Raw genomic sequence first — 23,572 nt, 5'->3', positions numbered from 1 at the left:
ACACAGGCGCTACCAGGATCCGGGCTGTTTGTTAGCGAGACCAACCCTGGCTTCCCGAGCACATTGCCTCACCTGGCACAGCAGCACTACTGTTACACCAGCCCTCGGGGGGTGGGGGGGAATCATCACATACAGATCATTATTTCTGCGGTTCCAAAGACACAAATAAAAGCATCAGCAAGCAAACTTCACAATACAAGCCCAACCCTGGATCACAACTGCCCCCGAGTTTGGTGAAATTAACAGGTTGATCAGCAGTCATTATCATTAAGCAGTATCGCTAAATGCTCCAGCACTGAAACTGTAAAACTTCTGCAGACTGCCGATCACTCATCGCATTACCATCTGTCTTATCACCACTATTTTGCAATACCACAGCCGTATTCTGCTTGATGAAGGAGAAAAATACAGCGCAGGTTTTTGAGCTTTTATTGACATGGAATCTATGGGGAACAAAACAAACAAAGCAAGGCCCAAGGAGGGCAGAAGTAACCATCACCTTCACTGAAAACACACACACCCGTCAGAGGCCACTGCCCAACACGGAATCCGCAGAGTGGTGCTCAGGAGCAGTGTGCTGCTGGAAGCCCCCTCCTTCTGTACTGCTTCATTCTCCAGCACTCTCTGCCCATAAAGGTTTTCCCGATGGAAAGGGTGCATTTATCTGCATTTTAGCTGTTGCTTACAACCTTTTCTATTAGCCAGCACAACACAAGAGAACACGCATTTGAAAACACCAACAGCGAACTTAGAAGAGCCAAATGCATTAGAAAGTTAAAAAAAGCAAAATCAAAAAGCAACCTGTGGACAGGGGGAAAAAAGAAAGGAAAAGGAAGCTAGAGAAGTGAATCTGTGGGAATAAGAGGGCAAGGAAGCGTGCTCTGAAGTCACAGAGGGATTGTGTGTGCTCAGGTATTTCGGCACCTTTTGGGAGGAATTTCCATTTTCCACTAGATCTTGAAACTCAAACATAAACACTGTCTGAGAAGTTTGCATGGCACAGAACATGCACATGCTCATGCAAAAATAGCTTGACTGTGGTTTGGCAGAATCCCAATTTCCAGAGCCCCATGAAGGGGCCTTACTTCTAGCTCTTATTACAACAGCACGAAAGCACTTCAAGTCGGAATGGAAGACCAGCAAGTTCTGAAGACACGATACTCACACAAGTCTGGCTCTCTCACATTCACATGAGTTTTGTTACAGGTCAAATCTTTCTCCTGTTTGGCAGAGGATCAGAACTGCCCAGTGTTATTTTGACAGAGGCAAATATGAAATCTTTTTACAAGGGAGGGATAACTTGCAACCTGCTAAATCCTATTACATCATTCCAGTAGAAGTATGAGCTGCATTTTAAACTCATGAAGGATTAGAAAGCCCTTTTATAGGTTTTTACATATTAAAGACAATTACCATGTATGTTAGCAAATATAAGCAGTACTCACTAGGTCATACAGAACATTAATCTACATTCATACAGCTCCCTCTGCACAGAGCATTTCTTGCCTACAGCTACTCTCCTAAAGTAGATCTCCTGAATAAGAGCATTAAAATATGTTCAAGGTTCCTGAATAACAACTAACACCTCCGAGAACGACAACAACAGCAGCCAACAATGATTACCAGGATCTTTATCGACTTTCGTGTATCAAGGCAAACTCATATGTAGGATCTCAGCACCCAATTAATGAAGGACAAAACTGAAAGTTTGCCAAGATTTGTACATGTAAGCAGTGTGTATATCCAGTGGGTAAACAAGTGCATTCAGCCTGCATTCACAACAAATTAAGGACTGCAACTCACACCATTCAAGAAAAATAAGGAACATCAGGATAGCAATGCAATTTCTGCCTGCAGTCAGCAAAAATCGGAGCAAAAATTGGCTTTTATACTCCATTCCTAACTGCTCAATTACCTAATCCTTAAGGACACTGAAGCCACGTATGTTCTTGGATACTGAACCATTACAGTACCCACCCCTCAAAGCCAACTGACCCTATAGAAACACTACAAATACAAATGGTGATAATTCAGATCACGTGCAACTTCAGTATATCCAGTTTACTGCTTTGACTCAAAATAACGCATACAGACAAAATACCAGGAGCTCACCTTCAGTATTTCAGGTTCTTTGATGTCTAGAGCTCCTGTATTCCACTGCTTTTTCATACTTTCACGAAATTTGAGATACTCATGAGTACGCGGAGTAAGCAGCCAAATCACACAGACAGCTGTCATAAATCCAAGGGCCATTCCAAATAAGAGTCCACTTAAGTAGCCAGGGAGAGGAATAATAAAGTAAGCATAGACTAACAGTGTTAAGAAGTATAAAGTTTTCACTGGTATTTTAGGCTGTTGCACATACAGATTATTTTCATCTTCACTACTGAGCATAACACCATGTTCATCAGTCACCTCGAGATCAAGCAAAGTTTCAGTATGTTTATCGGTTTTGCTTTCATCCTCTATCAAGGAAAAGTCTTCAGAATAAAGTTCACAAAACTCTTCATCCTCTCTGCTTGCCAGTGCAGACAATGAACATTTTTCAAGTACGAGTGAAGTTTTTGAACTCACATCCTTTGTGCTTGCAGACTGAGAGCTTTTTGTCTCCGTCTCTTTTGCGTGTTCCTCAGCTGTTTTTGACTGATCGTTCTTACTCAAGTTAGAGTCACTTCCATACAAGTCCCCTTCAGAATCACATTCTTCTTCCTTAATGCTGTAGTTGTTATTGCTTTCCAAATGGCCATTCAAACTGGAAAGGTTTGAGAGTTCTGAAGCACTTGAAGATAAGGCTTTGGGCCTGTGGCTACTACTTTCATCACCCATTATTTTACTGAGCAGCTGAAAAGGCTCATAGATTACTTCAGAAAGGCGTCTTTTAGTATCTTCAATTTTAGCCTCCATTTCAGGTACTTTAAAAAAGGAACGAGTGTCAGAGGGAGATGTTAATGGAGATGAGGGGGCAGTTTTGGAATCACCACCCGTAGCTCGAGGCTGAGTGAACTGTTTGAACAGATGCAAGTTCAGTTTTGAGTCCGGTGGTCTGTATGACACAGCTTCAGATTCTTGTTTAGAAGTGTCTGTAGAGAGAGATTTCACTAGGGTTTTCATTAACTGTCTATGTCTCATCGGTGGGGTTGGTTCTTTTGGTTCCACATCTGTTGAAAGGGACTTGACTAAACCCTTAAAAGGCTTGGAACTAGAAATGGCGGATGATGCACTAGAGCAGACAACTGACCTGGAAGGAGATGATGATGGGGAAGACAACAGGTTGGCCTTCTGTTCCACAGGTGGTGACACACCTGACAAGCTGAACGTATGACACGAGTGTGATGAGGGAGACAGGACTAGTGGCACTGCACTGAGTACTTGGGATGTGGAAGGAGAATCCAACAGCTTTACGGCGTCTGCAGCCGGCAGAACTGCAGGTGATGAGGACAGCAGTGACGCAGAGTTGGCCATGTTAAGCGAGGTAGCTGGACCAGAAAAATCATGGCCGGTATGCTCAAAGCAGAGGTCTTCCTTGGCTTCAAGTGCTGTTACAATGCTTTGGTCATCTAGTTCCTCATCAAGAAATTCCTTAAACTCCTCTTCCTCCTCTTCTTCCTCCTTCCCAAATGCAGAGAAATGAATAGTGATGGTTTCTCGGGAGACAGATCGTTGGACCTGCACTTTTGGTGCTGACTGCTTTGAGGACATTTCACCAGTTTTCTCTGCATGGCTACTGTTCTGACTTGTCATTGCAGGTCCCAGAGATGCGTCAGAGTCTGTAAAGAAAACGTAAAGCCATGTTAAATGCAATTTCTTATGTCTTGAAGTAAAGCTTGAAACTCCAAGCAATGACAGAAACATGTCCAAACGCCTCAGCAGTGAACAGTATCAAAGTAACTGCTGTCAAAAACGCTAGTCAGACTTCAGCAAATAGGACATGTGTGAGATACACCTCAGTTAACATATAGAACAAGACAAAGTATTTTTTACTGATAGCAGTTTTGCTGTAAGAATGTGTAAGGACATTCAGCAGAGGTGATGCCCTTCTCATTGATATACTAACAGTCCTTTCTGAAAATGGTGACCTCTAGTCAGTTCACTGCACATTTGTATGGTAGACACACTAACACACCTGCCTTTTACATCAGCTATATCCACACAGCATTTCAAGCATTTGAGTGACTCATGAAAGTGGACTTAGACTGTATTTTCATGGAGAGGAAACATCCCACATTCAAACCAAGGCACCAAGGACCATACACAAAGATGGGTCAGGAATTACAAGATCAGCTCTGCTTTTCTGGCAGCAAGTTTACTACTTTAGTAACTAAATTATTTTTCAAGAACTGCCATGCTGAATTAATGAGAGGTCTTTGCTGATGTTTAAAGAGCTGCGCAGGAAAATGATCACATGGTGGCAAAGATGTGCCGTTCGCATACACCAGTGACATTGAAGTTTGCATTATGCAGCAAGCCAGTGCCACTTGTTTGTCATTACCTTTCTACCAAAGGCTGTGGCCCTTTGCAACTTCTAGTAGAGCTGTCCACATAAACATTTTTTAAGCCGTCTGTAAAATGAGCTGGGTTGAACATTTTTAAACAGCAGATCTTTGTTACCTGGCTTATCTAGTCACGTTAGATCAGAAGAGGATTCCTGTCCACAACTTCCTACTCAGTATGGTTGTCCTTTGCATGGCTCCAAGTTGTTAACCATTCTGTTCCCTGCTGCCTTCAAAATTCTGCCTCAAGCTCAGGTTCTGGCTTCAGCTTCTACTGTGGAACTGTTTTCCTCTGCCACTGATGGAGCTGTGCCTCCAGACCACCTAAGACTCAGACTGTTAGCTTTCCTGCCACTTCTGTGGGGCAAGTACTTATTTACCCAGATAGCAAGAACTGTCAGTTACTCAGAAGATTAGATATGTATTTATCAGTCACATGTATAACCAGCTGAGTGTTAGTGAGAAACTTGATCTTTCATTTCCCTGTTAGATTAGCACACTTGGGAACCACCAGCACACAGAACCCATTCTTCTTAAGGACACAGTTCCATCTCACGTTGTTCGTACAGCAGATTTCTTTTTGAAAGACATGCACTCATATTTATTCTGGGGAGTTAAAAAAAAAGAAACAAAAATCAACACTGGACAAGATATATATCCAACTTTACTACCATTCAGCTAACTCTGGACCATAAGCTCTCACATTTCTGAAAGGTTTCGCACTAGTTGTGAAACTGTGAGACTGGCCAACCAAAATTTGGAAGTACAAATAATATCCACACATCTTACAGGTGATTCAGCCATTACAACACTATCCACCAAGGAAGGAAAAGAAAAACCACCACATAAGACCTACACTTACACAAGATGCTACTGACATCAGCCTGCTCTGCACTAACCGAACATTAAGACTGCAGGAGAAGAAAGGTTGACTACTGGCACCCCAACAGCATTTCTAATGTGTTGTTTTTAATTCAGTTAGAAAGTCGCATTTTTGCTTAAAGCCTTAGCACACTATGTTTACACTGTATAGTTAATAGTTAATATAGTTTAATAGTTTAAACCTTATGTTTAACGACCAGTTGCTATGCTGTGCTAATGCAGTGCTAATTACCTGAAACAGATAAAGCTTACTTCCACACAGCAAGCTTACCAGCAAAGGTTTTGCTGCTTCCTGAACAGGTAAAAAAAAGTTTTTTTTAACATCATGATTAACTAGTTATCACAGAAATGAAGGAAATTCTCAATTAGACAATATTTCCCCAACCTTGAACAAGTTTCCATGAATTATGTCTCACAAAAACACGTTCCTAAATCAGCAATATCAATAGCAGCAAAAAACCAACATAACCCAACTATACTTGCACTTTGGCACCCTCAGCCCATGCCACAAATGGGCTAACATTGTGATATCCAACACCCTCAGCACCCGGCCCGGGAGTCCGAGCGGTATTTCAGTGGAGGCGACTGATTTCCAGAAATGACCATTTCTATTTGAGCAAAGAAGTACTTCTCAGCCTTGCTCAACTGTCCCTCACTACTTCCATGTTTTACTATTCCTCATTTCCTTTCTCAGCTGCGGGGAACCACTGTCTCCTGCGTGAGGACCTCACGGACCCAAACCAACCATTTGCAGATTACACGGATACTTCCAGAAATGTAGCCTTCTACTGATTCTTCTTTGGAAAAGCTACACTGTGCCCATCTCCCCTACTGCCTTCTTTGTTTTCAGCATTGATTCTAAATATGTAAGGTAATGGTTTTATTTATGCAACGGTTGGTACTAAATCTTAGATGCTCAGGCTTCAAACAACTCAAAACATGAACTTTTACCTGCAAGGGAAGGAGGCTGCTATGAAAACAACTCCTCTCCCCACAAAAGTTGGAACTTTGGATGCTTGTGCAGGGTGGAACGAGAGAGCTGCACAGCTACCGCCACTTCCCCCTGCTGTGCTAACGACCCGCATCACCCCACACACCTGAGAGCAGCTCAGAGCCCACACCTCCAGGCAGCACTTCCACACCGCAGCTGCTGCCGCCAAGCAAGCAGTGCACGCACGCTGCCTGGGAACAGGAGGCTGTTTTGCTCAGCCCTTTCCCACAGAGCACGGCTGTGTTGCAGTGCAGTAGCTGAGGATGTTTTCCACCTGGATGACAACGCACTGTCACCACACCACGATTCACCTTCTGACAAACAGGAACACCCAGAGAGAGACCAGGTGCCGGGCAGCGCGTGGCCGGCTCAGGCCATGACACCTTTTAGAAGTGTTGCTACACTAACAAGTGCTCTTACGCCACAGGGGATGACTAATTGGGATGCCTATTAATGAGGGAAGGGTTCTGTATTTGTCTCATATCTCCCGCTCTCACAACGCACGTCACAGAAAGGACTCATGAGAATCAGCTTTGACAATTCCTATTCAAATACAAGAGGTGGAAAGAGTCAGATTTTACTTTGAGTACTTGGGAGTGGAAGGGTAGGGAGAACGTCTGTAGAGATAGCCAAGCACTCACACAATCTGTGCGTTTGCCTAAACACAGCTTTCTCCAGAAATGAGAATTTTGCTTCACAAAAATCACATTGCTCTTTCAGAAGGTGGGGAAGGAGAGGTATTAATGGCACCGCGCGGTGTCCAAATGGCTTGTTCACATTAGCTACTTGTATATTCACCACTGTGCACAACATCCAGAATGCATTGTCCATGTCCATTCTGCTCTCTAACAAAGCTATCAACTATTTGTAAAGCAGAAGCAATTCAGCCAAAGGCAAACAATCAGAGGCTACAGTTTTTCCAGCAAACCACAGAAAAGCTCAACCCACAGTGCAAGGAGAATTCAAAACGAATGAATTTATTGCAATAATTTTGCTAGTATGTGATTTCTGGCTATGGTAGCAGAAATTTATTTTACAACTCTTTTGAGCAATCTTAACTCTGTATTGCTAGTGGGCAATGCTAAGATTTGACCTACGATACACATCTCTGGTTGCAACCACAGCTGTGGTGGTAGGCAGCCCATACACACATAGGAAGTGGGATAAGGCTCACAAAGCAGATTACTTTCAAGAGACAGCTAAAGCTTTGGACCTCCACTGCTGATTTGAGGGATGTCAGCAATCAGGAGATCACAGAATATACATATATACACAAAGAACACAGATATTGTACAACAGCATTCAGAATAAGTCTATTTCTGTCCCGTCTGCAAACCAGGGTGCAATTGGGTGCACCTAGGCTGTTCAGTTGAGCATTTACTCTCTGTCTCATCATTCACAAAGCACAGCTGAATGTGTTTCCTCATCATGTAAACCAAAGTTTGATGCACTTCCAAGTTAGCAATAACAACACTTTAAACAATTCATGCGTACAAATGTCTTTTGCTAATCATACATTTGGTCTTCGATAGCACAGCGAGGATTCTACAAGCTACACCGAGCTCCTCGACTAACAAGGACACTTACCTGCCTGCTGCATCCACCTGGAATGAAACAGGCAGAGCACAGAAGAGTCATGTAAGGCTAAACAGTGAAGGTAGGAATGATTCAGAACCCACGTTCTTACCTTAGAGAAGAACCACAAGTCAGTAACTAAGTCAAGGGGAAAAAATCTGGCATGGAGGAAGAGCAAGGTGACTTCAGCCCCAGCAAGCAAACAAGCCACAGCTCACTTATTTGGGCCACTTTCAGTACTGCACATTTAAATCTAGCTTGAGGGTGGGAGCATATTATTACAGATCTACTCTTAGCAACCCCCTGTAAACACAGAAACAAACAACCAATGCTTTCATACACTCTTTGGAAGGGGACTGGGCCCTTTTGCCTTTCAAGCACCCTCCAAATCACTGGGGGTCCTTTCAGAAACTGAAGGATGACATTATTGGTAACCGAATCTCTCCTTGACCTCATTTAACTTGACAATTTCACATCTAAGACAGAGCCGATTTAAAATACATATATATCTTAGAAAAGAAAATCAAATTAAACAAAAACTTTCAAAAGGATTCACCCCCCACTTAAACCCTTCACATTACAAGAAGGACCAGGATCGTTTCAGAATTTTACCAAAATTCCTCAGTTTCCCTCAGTTTGAGTACTCTTTGCCTAGAATTTTGAAGTTTTATCAAAAAAAATCTATATCCAATTCTCTTCCAGGCTTTGAGAATAGGCTGAGAGTGTCTTCTTTTTGTACAACCTCTCAGAACTCACGAGTTCAAGTCAGTCATATATTTACATTAGTGAAAGGAAACTTTCTGTTACAAGCATTGATACTTGAAAGGCACTGCACTGCCTACTTCAGACAGCTCTGCTGTCAACTTTATAGATAAAACAAAGCACGTTCACACTAACAATTTAGAAAGAGATTAACCAGTGCACAGAGCAAGAAAGTTGGAACGAACTTAAACAGACCTAAGTCGCGTGCGCGATGCTTATTTTATCCACCTCATATACAGCTCAATTTAGCCACATTTATTAACTAAGGAAGGAAAATTCAGTAGAGCAATTCAGTGCTTTTCGTAATCATTCAGTTGGACAAACAGTGCAAATTGGGTAACTGAATTCCAACATTGCAACAGGCCAACGATGCCAGTCACACAGCTGTGACTTAAAGCAACATCTGCACCAAGGGGAAAGGACATCTCTGCTCAGAAATACCCTTGGAAAAATCTGTAGCAAGGTTCAAAAACTTAGTGGGCTATTTTCGGGGCTCACTGATGTTAAACGTAGATCAGAAAAAGAGAGCTTTACATAAAACATGAATTTCTTCCTTGCTAAATGAAGAAAAGGTCCTACAGGTTATTAAAAAGCATTTTAATCTTTTTCCCCTTTACTTATCAAGTGCATCAGAAGAACAAGCCCTAGCTACTACCGAGGAAGCCACCAATTTGATTATTTATAATGCCACACTTTGACTTCATGCAGATTGCCATCGCTGTTCAAATGAAAGGCTGATTACATCTCTGCCCTCACCTACAGCCCTCTGTGCCATCACCCTTTCAAGAAGCAAACCTCTGGGCAAGCTTCCATCTCCTAGGCTGGGGAAAAAGCAGTACTTCTTTAGGGGATCTATTTTCTTTTCTTCCTCTTGGGTTATTCAATAGTCATTTCCAAGTGTCAAACTGAAGACAGATAAATGATTCATACCGTAAATCTACCCTCCATTTGGGTAGGAAGGAGAAGTAGTGTGTTTGAGACAGCTACTCCATGTGACAGAATTCCTGCAGAAGATCTTCCACTAACATAGTCAGGGCAATTCTAACGCCAGTATCTTTTTTCCAGCACTGAGATATGGGAGAACTGTTGCTATTTTTTAATACTCATTTAAAATAAGTAAGAGAAAACTCTAAGCATCACACAAAACACTCCTTCTGTTAAGAACTAGAAGTCTCATTTCAAGTCCTTCAAAATAAAGCAAAAGTATTAGTGATCCTATCAGTCACAGTCCTGATTTAGGCACTTGGCCGCAGTGGCAGCCTAGGAAGCCAACTCCAATGTATTTAGTCCAGAATGATCTCAATGAAGCAGAGATCACAGCTCATGGAACATTATCTGCCATATAAATTTCATCTCATTGAACACATTTATACCATAAGAGACAAAAGAAGATAAAAAACCCAATTTCAACATCCTTTCTTATCACTCACAGTACAAATCTCTTATACCCACAAAAGAAATTCCTCCAGAATTTCCATGAGTTAATGTATTCCATGGCTAACACCTACTATTCTTAAAGTCATTACTTTTAAATGAAGTACATAAAAGCTGTTGGTAATTACCATCACATGATCACCCTGTGAAATGTGTGTCAGAGATCCAGTTACCTGAAGTTAATACTTTGAAGCTTGCTTTCCAGCATGAGTAAGAAGAATGTTTTGCTTCACCTTTCAAGTCAAATGCAACTGAATTTGAGGTGCAAATGGGAAAAATAGAGGAATAAAGAATGGTAAAACTTTCATATAGAAAATCTGGAGTTACAAATAGAGAAAGGCTTGAAAGAAACAGAAATATTTTATATCAATCAAGTAGTAGTGGAAGAATACAATCCAATGTGTTCATCAAGAGTCAGCACCAGGATGACAGCAGATAGCCCACATAGCCAAAAAGAGGTGGTGTCACCCACCATGTGCCATCATATATACATGCAAATCTTCTGTAGTACATACCTTTAACAGAGGTCAACCAGGTTATCGCAGCTAAACTGGTTAGAATACCTGTAAGAGGAGTTCTTCCTGAGCCTCATAAAGGAAGGATTATTTTTCATGCAAATGCATTTAAGGTTAGGAAAATCCAAGTTAAATAATGAGTGCTTAGATATATCGAGGAATACTTGACATCTTGCTCAGGACCTTTCACATAAAGGTATCACCTTTGAGAATACTTTTAATGAGAACTATAAATCTATCAGAGATGCAAGAGGAGTTATTTACCGAAATCTAGGACAGAAAGGTCAAATACAAATTGCTGTGGCAAATAAGTAGTCTGATAGAAGTCCCAGTAATTTTGAAGACAGGCAATACTAATAAGGCCCTTCCTACAAGCTCCCATCTATGTTTCAAAAATGATCGGAGAAAAATTGCTCAATGTTAGCTAAGTGGGTCTATTCTACCTTAACATTTTCCCCAAAGACTTACGAAAGGTCAGCTACCACGTTAGCTTCTCTGCCTCCTCCAATGAAAGATTACTTACTATTCTTTCCCACTCTCCTTCCATGACATATTGCTTGCATCAAGAACTTCATAAAGCTGCACCAGAGTTTAACTTCGACAAACAGAAGAGGAAGCACTTAGAAGCTGCCAAAAACCCAGAAAATATGAACTACTTCTGTCCTGCTAAACGCTACTCTTAAGACTGATGTAAAACAGCATTTATAAGAAACAGAACATTTGAAATGAGAGAAAAAAAACTTAATCCAAAGCACAACCAAAACAAGCGATAACACACAGAAGAACAGCAACCAGTGGGCAGAGACAAGTCACAGTATCTTGCCATTTTTTACAACAGTTATTATTTTTACAAACAAGGACATGCAAAGCACAGAAAGCTGCTGCAAACTGCCCACAGTGCAGCTGCAGGACAGGGGGGGCTCCTGAACCCCTTCCAGCCTTGGGTCCCACTCACAGAACGATGTCTGTGCTGCTGGACAACAGAAGCAAGCCTCAGCCCCAGCAGCCAAAGCAACTCGCATCAGCACTAGATGAAGCACAGGGCCAACAGCAAGTCCATCAGAGCATGAGACAAAGCTAGCTGGGAAAACTATCTGTGCCTCTGGTAGCAGCACAGCGTGCACATGTCCCCAGAGCTGGGAGCAGAGGGCTGCAGGCAGCGAGGAGAAAGGACTTGGGCAGCACAACAAACCCGATGGCGTGTCCAGACAGCTGCTGCTGGGTAACGTCACTGAAGGCAGTGGATTTCCAGTATGCACAAGGAGAACACATTCAGCTTCCAGCACATACTTCCTCCATTCACATGCTTTCCTCCTATTAACGACGTTATTCTTGTTTCTTTATCATCCACAACTGCTAGCAACGTGTAGCATCTTTTCCATCCAAAACTCCCTTATTTAGTGCTCCCGCAGAATGGGATTTAGAAATAAAGGCACTACCAACACAGCAGGTAGACAGACAGAGGGTGAGCCTGTGGCACAGCCCGCAGCTCTTCCCACCCAGCACAGCAGCCGGGTCGGGCCTCCCCTCCTGGAGCTGCTGCACCAGCTGCCCAACGCATGCCCTTCAGTCACGCAACAGCAAAGGGAGCAAAAGAGCCCACCAGTCCCTGGGCAATTGGGAGCACTAAACACAGAACTGCTGCATCTCTTCTCTTCTAAAAGGGAGGAGAGAACAAATCTGAATTACCGGTACTGCAGAAGCTGCACATCTTTAGAATCACAGAATCATGAAGGTTGGAAAAGATCTACAAGATCATCCAGTCCAACTGTCCACCTATCACCGACAGTTCTCACTAAACCACTTTCCTCAAAGACAGAAAACTTCAAAGAGAATTACACCCCAAAAGATCACATCTTATTGAGAGGGCAAATGCTGAAGGATAGCACTAATCTACGCAGCGCTAACTCTCTCCTTATCTCGCTGGGGAGGAAAAAAAAAGAATCCACTCCTCATTAATCTGATGAAAGATTATCTAAAACCCCTTTGGATTAGTCCACAGTTGAGAATGCTGCCCACATCACTGATTAAATTAAAGGTCACTATAAAAAACTTTGGGGGAAATGTCACTAAGTGACTTACAGAAAAACAGGCTGCTCTGAATCCTCAGTCGGGAAGGGTTTACCAGAGCTCTGTTACACTCATTTTTCCCAACAATCCCAATGCGTATCAGCAGGAGAAACTGCATATAGGTAACACGTGAGAGTTCAAGAACTTCTTTACATTCACATTCATTTCACTAACACACCACAAAATCTCACACTGCATATTATACTGAACCAAACAAACTCGTGTACTGTTAGGGTGCCTCTCTTGAAGGATCCGTGGTGTGGTGCCTTCTCCTCTTTCCTCACTGCTTCCCTCCTCTCCTCAAAAGAAGCACAGATGCCTTCAGATGCCCAGGACCCGCACGCCCCAGGCACAACGCCGTCCTGATCTGAGGATTAGCTGCTCTCTGATCTCTCATCCTCCAGCTATGGTGGTATTTTTTCAACTTTTGGACAGCAAATCCCCAGGCAGTTGGCAGAAAAAGTAAAGAAAAACAAGTAAGCACTGCCAGGCTTCTTGCAGAAAGTTCCCTTTTTCCACGGGAAGAGGAGGGCAGCATTGACCTTAGAAATACACAAATAAAGAAGTATCCATACATACAAAGGTGGCTGTACTCAAATGTGAAAGTTCATTAACCTAAGGCACTCAGAAGCACATAACAAGCCACCTCCGTTAAAAGAGAAGGCTGCCGAGAGAGGGGTCCTGGTTACACAGGCCTCCTCCTTCTGCCTCATCTACCCACGGGAAGCAAGAAGAGTCTTTGATGAATGCAAAAAAAAATGCTTTCCAGACAGGGCAGACCAGAATTTCTCAGAAGTCTGAAAACGTAATCCCCAGAGGGCTCCAAAGGAAAAGGTCACTAACAGCACATCTTCACATCTAATCTTTTCAGAGCCGCGAATTTTCTGAGTTTGAGAAGCGGTGGAACAAAAGGAATTCAACAGTAATTCAAACCAAAAGTCAGCGTGTTCTGCAAGATTTGTTTTAGTTCTTAAACTGTTCCTCCCACTTCGTGTCCTTCAGCTGGGAGAGGCAGCCTTGCAAGCAGCTCTGCTCCTCCACGCCGAGCAGCCCCTGCCTGCCGCTGATGTGAGCAAAAACCAATGAGGGTATTTGCAGCAACTCATGCTGCCTGGAAACTGTGAAGGCAAGCAGCACACATCAGTACCACGCGACCAAATAAAGCTCTGCGTGATCTGATTTGGAAAGGAAATGGTTTGCAGGCCAGATTTCCAGACTTCTTTGAAGGACCTGTGCGGGAAATCACGTTACTTGGAGTTTTAGGATTGTAAGGGGAGCGAGAAAAAATTTTGTTACCTCACTGAAGATCAGTGTTCACACAGTGTTTCAAACAAATAAGATCATACAGAATCTACTAACTTACTAAAAGGGCAATAGCAAAGACTAATAACCCGCTGAAGATGAAACGGCCCATCTTACTCTGGCAACCAGTATGTAGAAATCATAAGCTACCAGTAATGGCTTCTATGCTTCTAATTCCTTTGACTTCTAATTCATAGAAGGAACCACAGAAGATTAACAGAAGGTAAAAATAACTCAGAAGAGTCTTGTCCGTATCATTACCAGTAAACCAAATGTCAAATTCTGCACAGAACCTGGTTAAGGCAACATTCATTTTGCTTCATTCACATTTACATTCAGTCCAAATACCTGGAAACTGAAATGCAGCAGTTCAGCACTACTGCACCTTCCCAATACTAGATTGCAAGAGACGCACAGAAAATACACATCTCACGAGCACAGCTCTGAAGCAACCACAACATTCCCAGCCATTCTATTGTGGGCATTCAAGTATTTGACAACTTCCACAAAAATATGTAAGGCAAAAGAAGCAGAAGGCAAGAGCATTTACAGCTGTGATCTCATTTAAGCGAACGCTTCCCTATTTTTCACGTAGTATTTATAACTCAAGACGTTTCAAGGTGTAAACTAATTAACTGACAGAAGTTGGCAAGAATCTTCCCTGGACTTTGCTCCCTAGAACATGAAGATCACTGCCAAAGCCAGGACAGCACAGTAGAAGGCACTGACTTGATTTGCATTCTCCTCCAAAACAGAGCAATAGTTAATGTATTAAGCTTTCCTCCCCAAAGTATGATTGGGGTAATTTATGTTTCCAAAAGCTGAGATACATTTTAATTGCAGTATATTATAGGTCAATTACAGACTGCCTGAGTGCAACAGCTGCTTTACAGGCTTGATTCTTATTGAAATCAACTGAGTCAGAAAATGATGAGCACCTCCCACAAAATATTTTTTTTTATCTTAATTGCTAAGAAACTATGGCAGATAGATACATGAAAGAAAAACAACTTGGCAAGTAATCTGAATTAATAGGATCCTATTATAGAAAAGAAGATATAAAGACACTGCATTTGTGATAAGGAGAAAAAAAATCAGGATGCCATGAGGACAGACTGGTGCCTTCACATACCTCAGGGCCCTTTTGCTCATACCCTGACACAACAAAGCCATGAGAAGATCCTTCCTACTCTTTTTCTCTCTCAAAACGTGAGCACTGGTAACACCTTTAGAAAGACGCTTTGTCACGTGAAGTCTCAAAAGAAGTAAACAAAATAAGACTGGGAGGAATATGAACAGCATTCTCCTTCCCCGACTAGCATCACAGCACCTACCTGGCCCTGAACTTAAGACAAAAAGTCAAAGTTTTCTGAAAGGTTCCAGTTAGTTAACCACTTTCTCAAGTTTTCAGCACTTTGGAAAGTGTTCTCGCTCCCCCGGTGAAAAGTAGTTTCCAAAGATCAATAAAGCGGGAAGCAACACAGCCATTACTCATTCCTTTCAGCAATTATTTCTTCCTACAGGCTATAATTCACTCATCCAGCACACAGGCAGACATAGGCCCTTCTCACAGAGGAGAGCAGACCTCACGTAGACTCGGGTAACAGGACAACACCTATACATGAAATGATTCCTCCAGGCCTTCGCATGGCAGAGATGCAGACAGGAGCCCCGGCCTGCTGCACATGGAGCTGCACGTGGAGCTGCAGGTCCTGCTTCCCTAAGTGGGAACGGAGGGAGCTGCCTCCAGGACCCCATCCAACAAACCTAGAGGCTGAAAACGACAAGAGCAGATAGTCAGGGCCTCAGGACACACGTACTCGGATTCCACAGCTGCCTGCTGTATTAATACTGCAAGATTAAGAAAATGGCTTTTTTTCTTCTATTAATTTTTTAAGAATCCCAGCTCTACTTTAAATTTAACTAGTATCCACGCAGGCTTGCTGCTTTTACTGTTCTTTGCAGTTTCTTCAGATAAAAAAAAAAAAAAAAAGACTACAATCATCCTTTTCTCAGTCTGCATTTGCTATCCAGTAGACAGCTACTATCCTAGTTATGTTTATCTAACAAAAGCTGCCAGTGACTTCAACAACATAAAAGTTTCTATTATTGCAGAGATAATGTCTGTATTCTCAGCTACTTGATAAAACAACTAAGAACCAATGCATTCCCCTGAACACAGGTTACGTTTTTGCCTGCACATTCACAGAAAAAGCGATATTCAAGTAGCTGCAAGGAAACTAATTTTAGGTCATCAGCATTAAGGTCTTGATTTGCTGAGAGATAAAAGAACAGAAAGTCACCAGATGGACTCAAAAGGGCAAAGAGAAATATCTGTCTTCGAGCCACATCCTGCTTTCTTCAATTACAGCTTTATGCAGGCAATCCTCACTTCACACACAGGGCAGTGTTTTTATATACATGCTTGACACATCTACCTCACGCTCTTTTATTAAACAGAGTCAATCAGCTGTACAAACTCTAAATTACGTATGTTAATAATTCAGTGAGTGCATACGTACTCACTTCCTCATACATCACCGTACAGCAGGGGTGTAGTCATTTACGAGAGGCTTTTAATTAGTGAGCAGTCAAGTCAGGGAAGCCAAGCACAGTGTCAGTTGTGCCAGTCTTCCAGGGTGAGGTGACAAGCAGCTGATGAGGGCTGCCTCTGCCGTGCTATATATAGTTCAGACTTCAGAGACTGGCCTGGGTGCTCTTTTGGGGAAACTGAAGAGCAGTGCAAGTGGAAACCCAGACAAGGAATGGAAATCTTTTCACCTTGCATTCACCACCATGCAGGGAGACAAGCTCCTCTCCATTAAACAGCCTCACTGGTAAATACACTGCTCGTGGCACTGGGATGCAAGAAGCAAATTTTAAATATATATATATATGTGTATATATATATACACACACACCATGAGAGTGAAGTACTAGAACAACACAGTGCTGTAACAGCCATTTTCTCATTTTAATGTTTAATTTTGAGCTTTTAGGTTGGTAGAAAGAATAAAAAATATCTAGGTAGAATTTTAAAAATCTAGCAACCAGAAAAGTGAAAAGTGGTCCCAATTCAGAAATCACACATTTGTAACACCTATCCAACACTGAGGAAGAGCTACAAACCCTCAAAGCTTCACAATGAAAGAAACCAAGGTCCATGCAAGCAGACATTTATGCTCTTAAATCTAATACATCTCTAAATCAATCTTTTCTTAGACTCTGAGAGTCTGTGTGCTTTTCTAGAAGTGTCAGGCATGAATCTTCAGTTTATCTGTAACCCCTAGGCAGTGTTACAGCACCTTGGAAAAAGAGGCCTGTTGTTGTAAAGGGAACAGTAACTGGAATTACAGAGCAGGAGATGGTTGTCCTGGACTACTGCTCCTTTCTCCATCTACGCCTCTTGCAATTCCCACAGCAAAATGAATAGTAGTAATGTTATCATTTTCCTAAAGGTGCAAGAGTTGCCATTTGTTTGCTCAGAAGGATTATTAAAGGCCTGGCAAAGCCTTCATTAACCAGCACACTTTTGAGCTGACAGATCACCTCCTCTTCTTCCTTCTCCTCTTCCCAATTCATTTAATACTTCAAGCCAGGTCACACAGGAAGACGTGTGAAGGCAATTTGACAAGAATGCTACTGAGAAGGTCTCAGAATGATAAGCCTTATCAAACTTCTCAGCAGTTACAAACCAGAGAGGGAATACATGGATCACTTCATTTATCACCAAAACACATTTACAAATGCATTCAGCCCCAAACATTACACAATATCAGGGCAGAATGTGAAATGGGTTGCACAATTTCCAGCCTCAACTTGAGGATACTCTGAGCCAAACCCAGGCAACAGCTCCCACTGTCTGCTGTCAGGGTCACATGTCAGGCACTATTGCCCAACCAAACTACCACGGTAATGAGCATGACTATCTTCCTTCCTCTCATAGAAGCCTTATTCTTGGAGCCTGTTTGGGCTCATAAAACATTATTATTTCCTCTATCTAAAACCTGACTTCCAATGACACAAAATGATTTTTGCAGCTATTTAATTTCAGACCATAACTTCATTTCTGCTCACAACAGGTTGCAGTTGCATGTTTCAGTCTGCCATCATCTGCTTTGAAATTTCCGAAGTAGACACTAGCCTGCTTTGTGCCTATATTTTTGCAGTCCTATTCTAGAACTGAAGTTAAAAAGAACACTTGGAATCCAGAATAAGATCTAGAGACTTAGAGCTCTCCGTCTTCTGCATAAGTTACTTAAACCCAATACAGCAATTTTTAGGACTCGGACCTTTTAGAAGGATGTCCTAAATCCTGAGTGAGTGTCTTTTCAGAGACCCTCCTTTCAACTCGACCATCCCGTCTTCTCAAAGCTTCAGGGTAGGAATCCACCACTGACAGGATAAGCAGTCCAAGATACCCAATATTTGCTGCAGCACCAGGGGACATTCTTCTGCCATGTTCTTGTCATCCAACACCAGTGGGGTCAGAGGGCAGAACAGTTTATAAACCACAGAGCCACCAGGTAATGAATATTAAAGCCCAGTTCATACAACAATTCATTTGTGCTACCCTCCTGGCCCTTATGGGAAAACACCACTGTTTACTATGTTTTATTGATCTTGTCATCCCACGTCCCTCAGTCATCTTCTCTTCTAGAACGCTAACTTAACCCTTATGCCATGTAGATTTGGTCTCTGTACAGCAGAGTAACACACTTGGCTTTTTGGAGAGGACAGAGTTAAAGCAGACAGGGGAGAAAGTCAATAAACTGAAAGCTAGAAACTCTGACGAGCAGGAGGGCAAGATGACAGACCAGAGAATATACCCTTTTCCACCATGATATTCTCATCTCTCTCCAATGATTAACAACAGACTTAATCAGAGACAGTAGTTCTGCATACCCAGAGAATAAAGATAGTCATAAACAACCCAACACATCAGAACTCCTCTCCTTGCAGAGGGAGGAGCAGGAAGGACAAATACCTGCAACACTTACACAGGGAACTGCACCCTGCAGTTGTTTCAGCCGCTCCAACCAACCATGGCCCAAACTTGCTCCTCTGCTCCCCATCTCCCAGGTCTTCCAACAGCAGTGGGACCAGCTCTGGCTAACAGAGGAAGTTCAGGGGCAACTCCTCTCAGATACCTGAATTGAGTAATTTCAACTTAAGACACTTTTTTATTTTCCAGAGATACTGGTCATCAAGGACTCCCATTAAATGAAAACGCAGTGTGTCTGTTAATCAGGTCTTAAATAGGATGCCTCCATTGCCTGGGGAGGCAAAATCATTTATTGCTGCAACAGCCCTGCTGCATGGCAGAAAGCTACACAGAAGGCAGCCAGCATGGGAATAGCAGCACAGGCAAATCATTAAAGAATTGGTCGGATTGGAAGTCATACTCTGCTGGGCGTATACTTACTGTGCTTGCCAAAGAGAGGTTTTATTGCTCTATAAGCATGCACAAAACTCATGAAACTAAGTTAACATATTGCAGCCTCTAGTGCAGAGCTATTCCAATAAAGGATTTGTGTGAAAGAACTTAAATGTCATCTTAAAGGATTCACATTTCATTTCCTCACTAAACAGGTTCTTTTGGACATACACTATGCAGAGCTTGGCCCGAACCCAGGCAACTCCATTCACCTCCAGATCTTCTGAGGAGCAACACATCCGAGTGCTGACTCTTCAGGTGGTTAAGTATCAATCCTCAAGCACCCCTGGGTGAATGGGCACACAGAGGCAGGGCCATGCGTCAACAAATCTTCATGTTTTGTTGCCTCAAGTCGTAATGAGATCTTGACTGATAATTATTAACTTTCTGCCTTCAAAATTCTGAACCTGTTAACAGATGCCTGTGGTACCTCCGACGGCCATAAGTGTTGCTCTTTCTGAGGGACAGACAACACCGTGCTTAGCAGTCCTGCTTTTGCTCCCTTAACATCAAATACTCCTTTTCTCCAGCTGTTGGGCTGGAGGCATCATCACAGGGCAACAGAGAAGAGACTGCTCCCCAGGAGGCAGCCTTTGCACCAGCTGAGCTCAGTCAAACTCAGGAAGAGGCTAAAGTAGTTGGAGAGCACTAACAGCCAAAAAGGCACCTGGAAAAATCAGCTTTTTCTGCACACAAAAGGCAGTGAATAGGGGAATTAGACTAAAGGAACCAAATCTAATAAAAATCAATACAGTTACAAAATTGCTCTCCATCAAATTCTTTTTTAAGTCTCTCCTTCGTCATAATGCCTTAAAAAAGCTTAATAGTTGTACCATTAGTACACTAAAAATCACTGCCTGCCCATATTTTCTCACTATTGCCTTCACGTAGTCGTTGCTGTCTCCTGAAATACAAGCTCTTCAGAGAAGAAAGAATCTTTTTCAATCATTGCAGAGCACCTTGGAAAAATGAAGTGTTTTATGAATAGGGTTTTCCACTACAAGCAGCTTGGTGTTTTCTACAGAAACATAGGTGAAAGCTTAAAATACAATAAACTTGCTTATTACCTGACTTGTTAAAATCTGACAGAGACGTTGCACTACACAAAGCATGGAAGTTACATTTATGCTTGTCATTTATTCTCCAGAGCACTTTAATAGAATCAAAAAAATAATTTATGCTGAAAGAGAACTCTGGAGTTAGTCTGGTCCAACTCTTGCCCAACGGGGCCAACTTTGAGCCTTTCATCAAGGGCAGGACCCAAGGAAAAAAGGTAGTTGTGTGGAATGTTGCAGGGCTGGCTTTGACCTTCAGAGTTCTCGGGGGTCAACGTGAGAGAAAATACGTGAAAGTTCAGACAACTTTGTATAGAGGCTTTTGTTTGAACAGGTCTTTCACTACATCCCAGTGCAAAGCCAACACTGCCTTACTTAACTCCCTCATCTGGCCCTTAAGTGCCGCGTTCTTCATCAGCCCTGACACCTGGCATCATTCTCTCCATATTTCACTGTTCCTCATCTGTCCCTTGAAATCACGGGGCATTCTTTCTACCATCCACTTTACATTACCTAGAGTAAGAAAAGTCATTGTTCATTCCCTTTTTTGGCCACACATGGCATCGTTATGCATTTCCAGAGTACATTTCTACTCTGAATATATTATGGCTCTTCCAATACCAAGTATGTTCTCATGAAGGCTCACAGCATTAACTCTGATCTTTATTTTGCTAATCTCTCAGCCTACATTACACTCTCCTTTTCCAACATACATTGTCATCTAATTGATTCACTTTGGGCAGTAAGGATTTCCAGAACATAACGCCTTTATTCAAGGATAAATGTTTCAGAGCACACTGAATTAACACTACCACTTAGTGCAGACATCTGACAGCAGCATTTCTAGCTTGCCAACGGAAAAGAAGGAAAATCCAGAGATTTTAAGCGACCTTTCTGAGCTCCAAGAATGTACATAAGACCAAAATTTACCCAACTTACTTTTCATTCCCTTGAAACTTACAATTTATCCTAACTGAGAAGCTTTATCCTTCAGCTCCTGGGCAGGTATAGCCTACCCCAGCAGCTACACACCGTGCCACAAGTTACATATCTCCTGGGCCATGACAGGCTAAGGCTTGGTCCTCAGCATCGCACAGAGAACAGGACAGGGGAACACCACCTTTATGCACATTCAGCGCTGCGCTCACAACTGGTCATCTGTCCATCCCACACAACACAAGGCTGGCGGCCTCTCAGGCAAGCTGCGAGTGATTTCTTTACTCTGATTTCACCTAACAGATCAGGTTTACTAAGCACAGAAAGGTGAGGTTAGGGCAGCACGATCTCAACATCTATCAACGTGATTTCAAGCTCATTCCTGTTACTTTATCCCTTTTTTACAAGTAACTTTCACTATCACCCATTGCTTTATTTACACTTACGGCATAAAAGGGAAATTACTTGCATTAAACACTCTGCTTATGTTTCAGACTTCGTATTCCTTAGTACGTACTACAGTTATCTTAGAGTTCATTTACTTATGAATAACTATTTGCCATCAATACTCGAAGCTACTGAATAAAGTTATCGTCCAAACTGAAAGAAGTAAGCAACCAACAAACGTACTTCATTGGGCTGTGAACTTCAAGTTTTCACTTCGGATTTTATTAATGGATTTTCTTTTCTAAAATAAAGGTAACACAGGTCATTTAAGGAAATTCTTTGCACAGACCAAAAGCAAAGTTTCCCAGAGGTGTACTGAGCTCACCGATACAATCCCCAGGGGACACCAAACAGGAGCCACGCAGAGTCCGATAAAAGATGCCTCGGAGTACACGATTATCTTTTTTCCTTTTGCTCAAAAGACAAAGCTCCTTACTCACCCCTGCTCAGAAACACTACCTCACACCTCAGCAGCTACGCGGAGAGTTAATAACATACCACCCGCAGCAAGGCAGTGCATTGGATCAGCTTGAAAGGCCACCATAACAGTAAGCTCTCCTATATAACAAAAGAATGTGAGTCTCTAAAAGCCAGTTCTAACACCAACAGTATTATTTACTTTCTTTTGCTTAAGTTAAAGTGTTTTTATCTCTAATTTAACACCTCTTCAATTTGGAGAAAATTGAAAGCAAGTACTCACTCACACTCCTTGAATTTTATTCAGATGAAGAACATAGTTATTATAAATTCCAAATAAAGCCCTGAGATTGTGAAATTGCGTTGTTTCCCTGAGTTCTGCAGGCAAGAGCATCTTGAAAGAGGAGTTGTGTGAAGACAGAGGAGTATGACAAAGCATCTTAACAGCATTCCAGACGCACAGCAATTTACCTCACAGTTACAACGGGAGAGTTACAAAAGTTTCATTTCACCCGCACTGAAGTCCCCAAGACGACAGCTATTGCAGGAGCTCCTTAAGACACTGATGATAGTATTTGTCAGCAAATAAGTTGAGCACAGACATTTAGAAGGAACTTCAGCACGTGATGAAATGACACTGAGCTGCAACGGAGAGCTAAAATACAATTACACTGACAATTAAAAGAGGATCAGGAGCTGAAACGCTGACATCTAGGACAAGAAAAAGGAAACAATTCGAGGTGACAGACATAAACTTTCTCCCCGCGAGTTCCATCAGCAATACGCGTTACACCCTGCTCCGCCGCCTGCTTTTAAGGCATCGCTTCTACTCCAGCGGAGCCCCCATCAGAGCGCACCTCCTGCCTCAGCCAACGCTCCTCTCCGTCACACCGCCGGCAGTAACTGCACCCCGCCGACCCGCGCCCAACAACGGCACAAATAACCGCATTAAGCCCAGGGCGGGTCGGCCCGCGCCCCTCAACACGGCTCACCCACAGGCACCGGCCCGCAGCCGTGAGCGGCCCGAGCCCGGGGGGCCCAGCGGAACGGCCCCTCCCCGCCGCTTCGGCCGCGGCCCGGCTCCGCCCTGCCCCAGGCCCGGCCTTCCTCCGCCTTCCTCGGCCGCCGGACGCCCCTTCCCCTCCTCGCTCCGTGTCCGCACCCCACCGGGTTCTCACGCCGAGCGCCGCGGCGGCGCTTCCCGGCCCAGCGGTGCGGAGCGGTGCGGTGCGGCGGAGGGGAGCGCGGCGCTGCGCGGG

At 43.0% G+C, this 23,572-nt stretch overlaps 1 protein-coding gene across 2 annotated transcripts in view; it reads right to left on the bottom strand.

Annotated features, from left to right (window-relative positions):
- Positions 1-23,322, bottom strand: part of TEX2 (testis expressed 2) — a 44,822-nt gene extending 21,500 nt beyond the window's left edge. The window contains exons 1-2 of one of the 2 annotated variants that reach the window (XM_021414742.1): positions 23,171-23,322; positions 2,113-3,767 (exon numbers count right to left, since the gene is read on the bottom strand). In XM_021414742.1, coding sequence (XP_021270417.1) covers positions 2,113-3,741 — 1,629 coding nt within the window. In that variant the 5' untranslated portion in view covers positions 3,742-3,767; positions 23,171-23,322. Of the gene's footprint in view, positions 1-2,112; positions 3,768-4,608; positions 5,666-23,170 lie in introns of those variants that run through there. The other variant, XM_021414740.1, reaches the window with a different exon arrangement.

Source organism: Numida meleagris, chromosome 17 (genome assembly GCF_002078875.1).
Source record: "Numida meleagris isolate 19003 breed g44 Domestic line chromosome 17, NumMel1.0, whole genome shotgun sequence".
Lineage (NCBI taxonomy): Eukaryota > Metazoa > Chordata > Aves > Galliformes > Numididae > Numida > Numida meleagris.
Note: the sequence above shows the minus strand (reverse complement) of the source record. Positions and strands in the feature narration are given on the sequence as shown.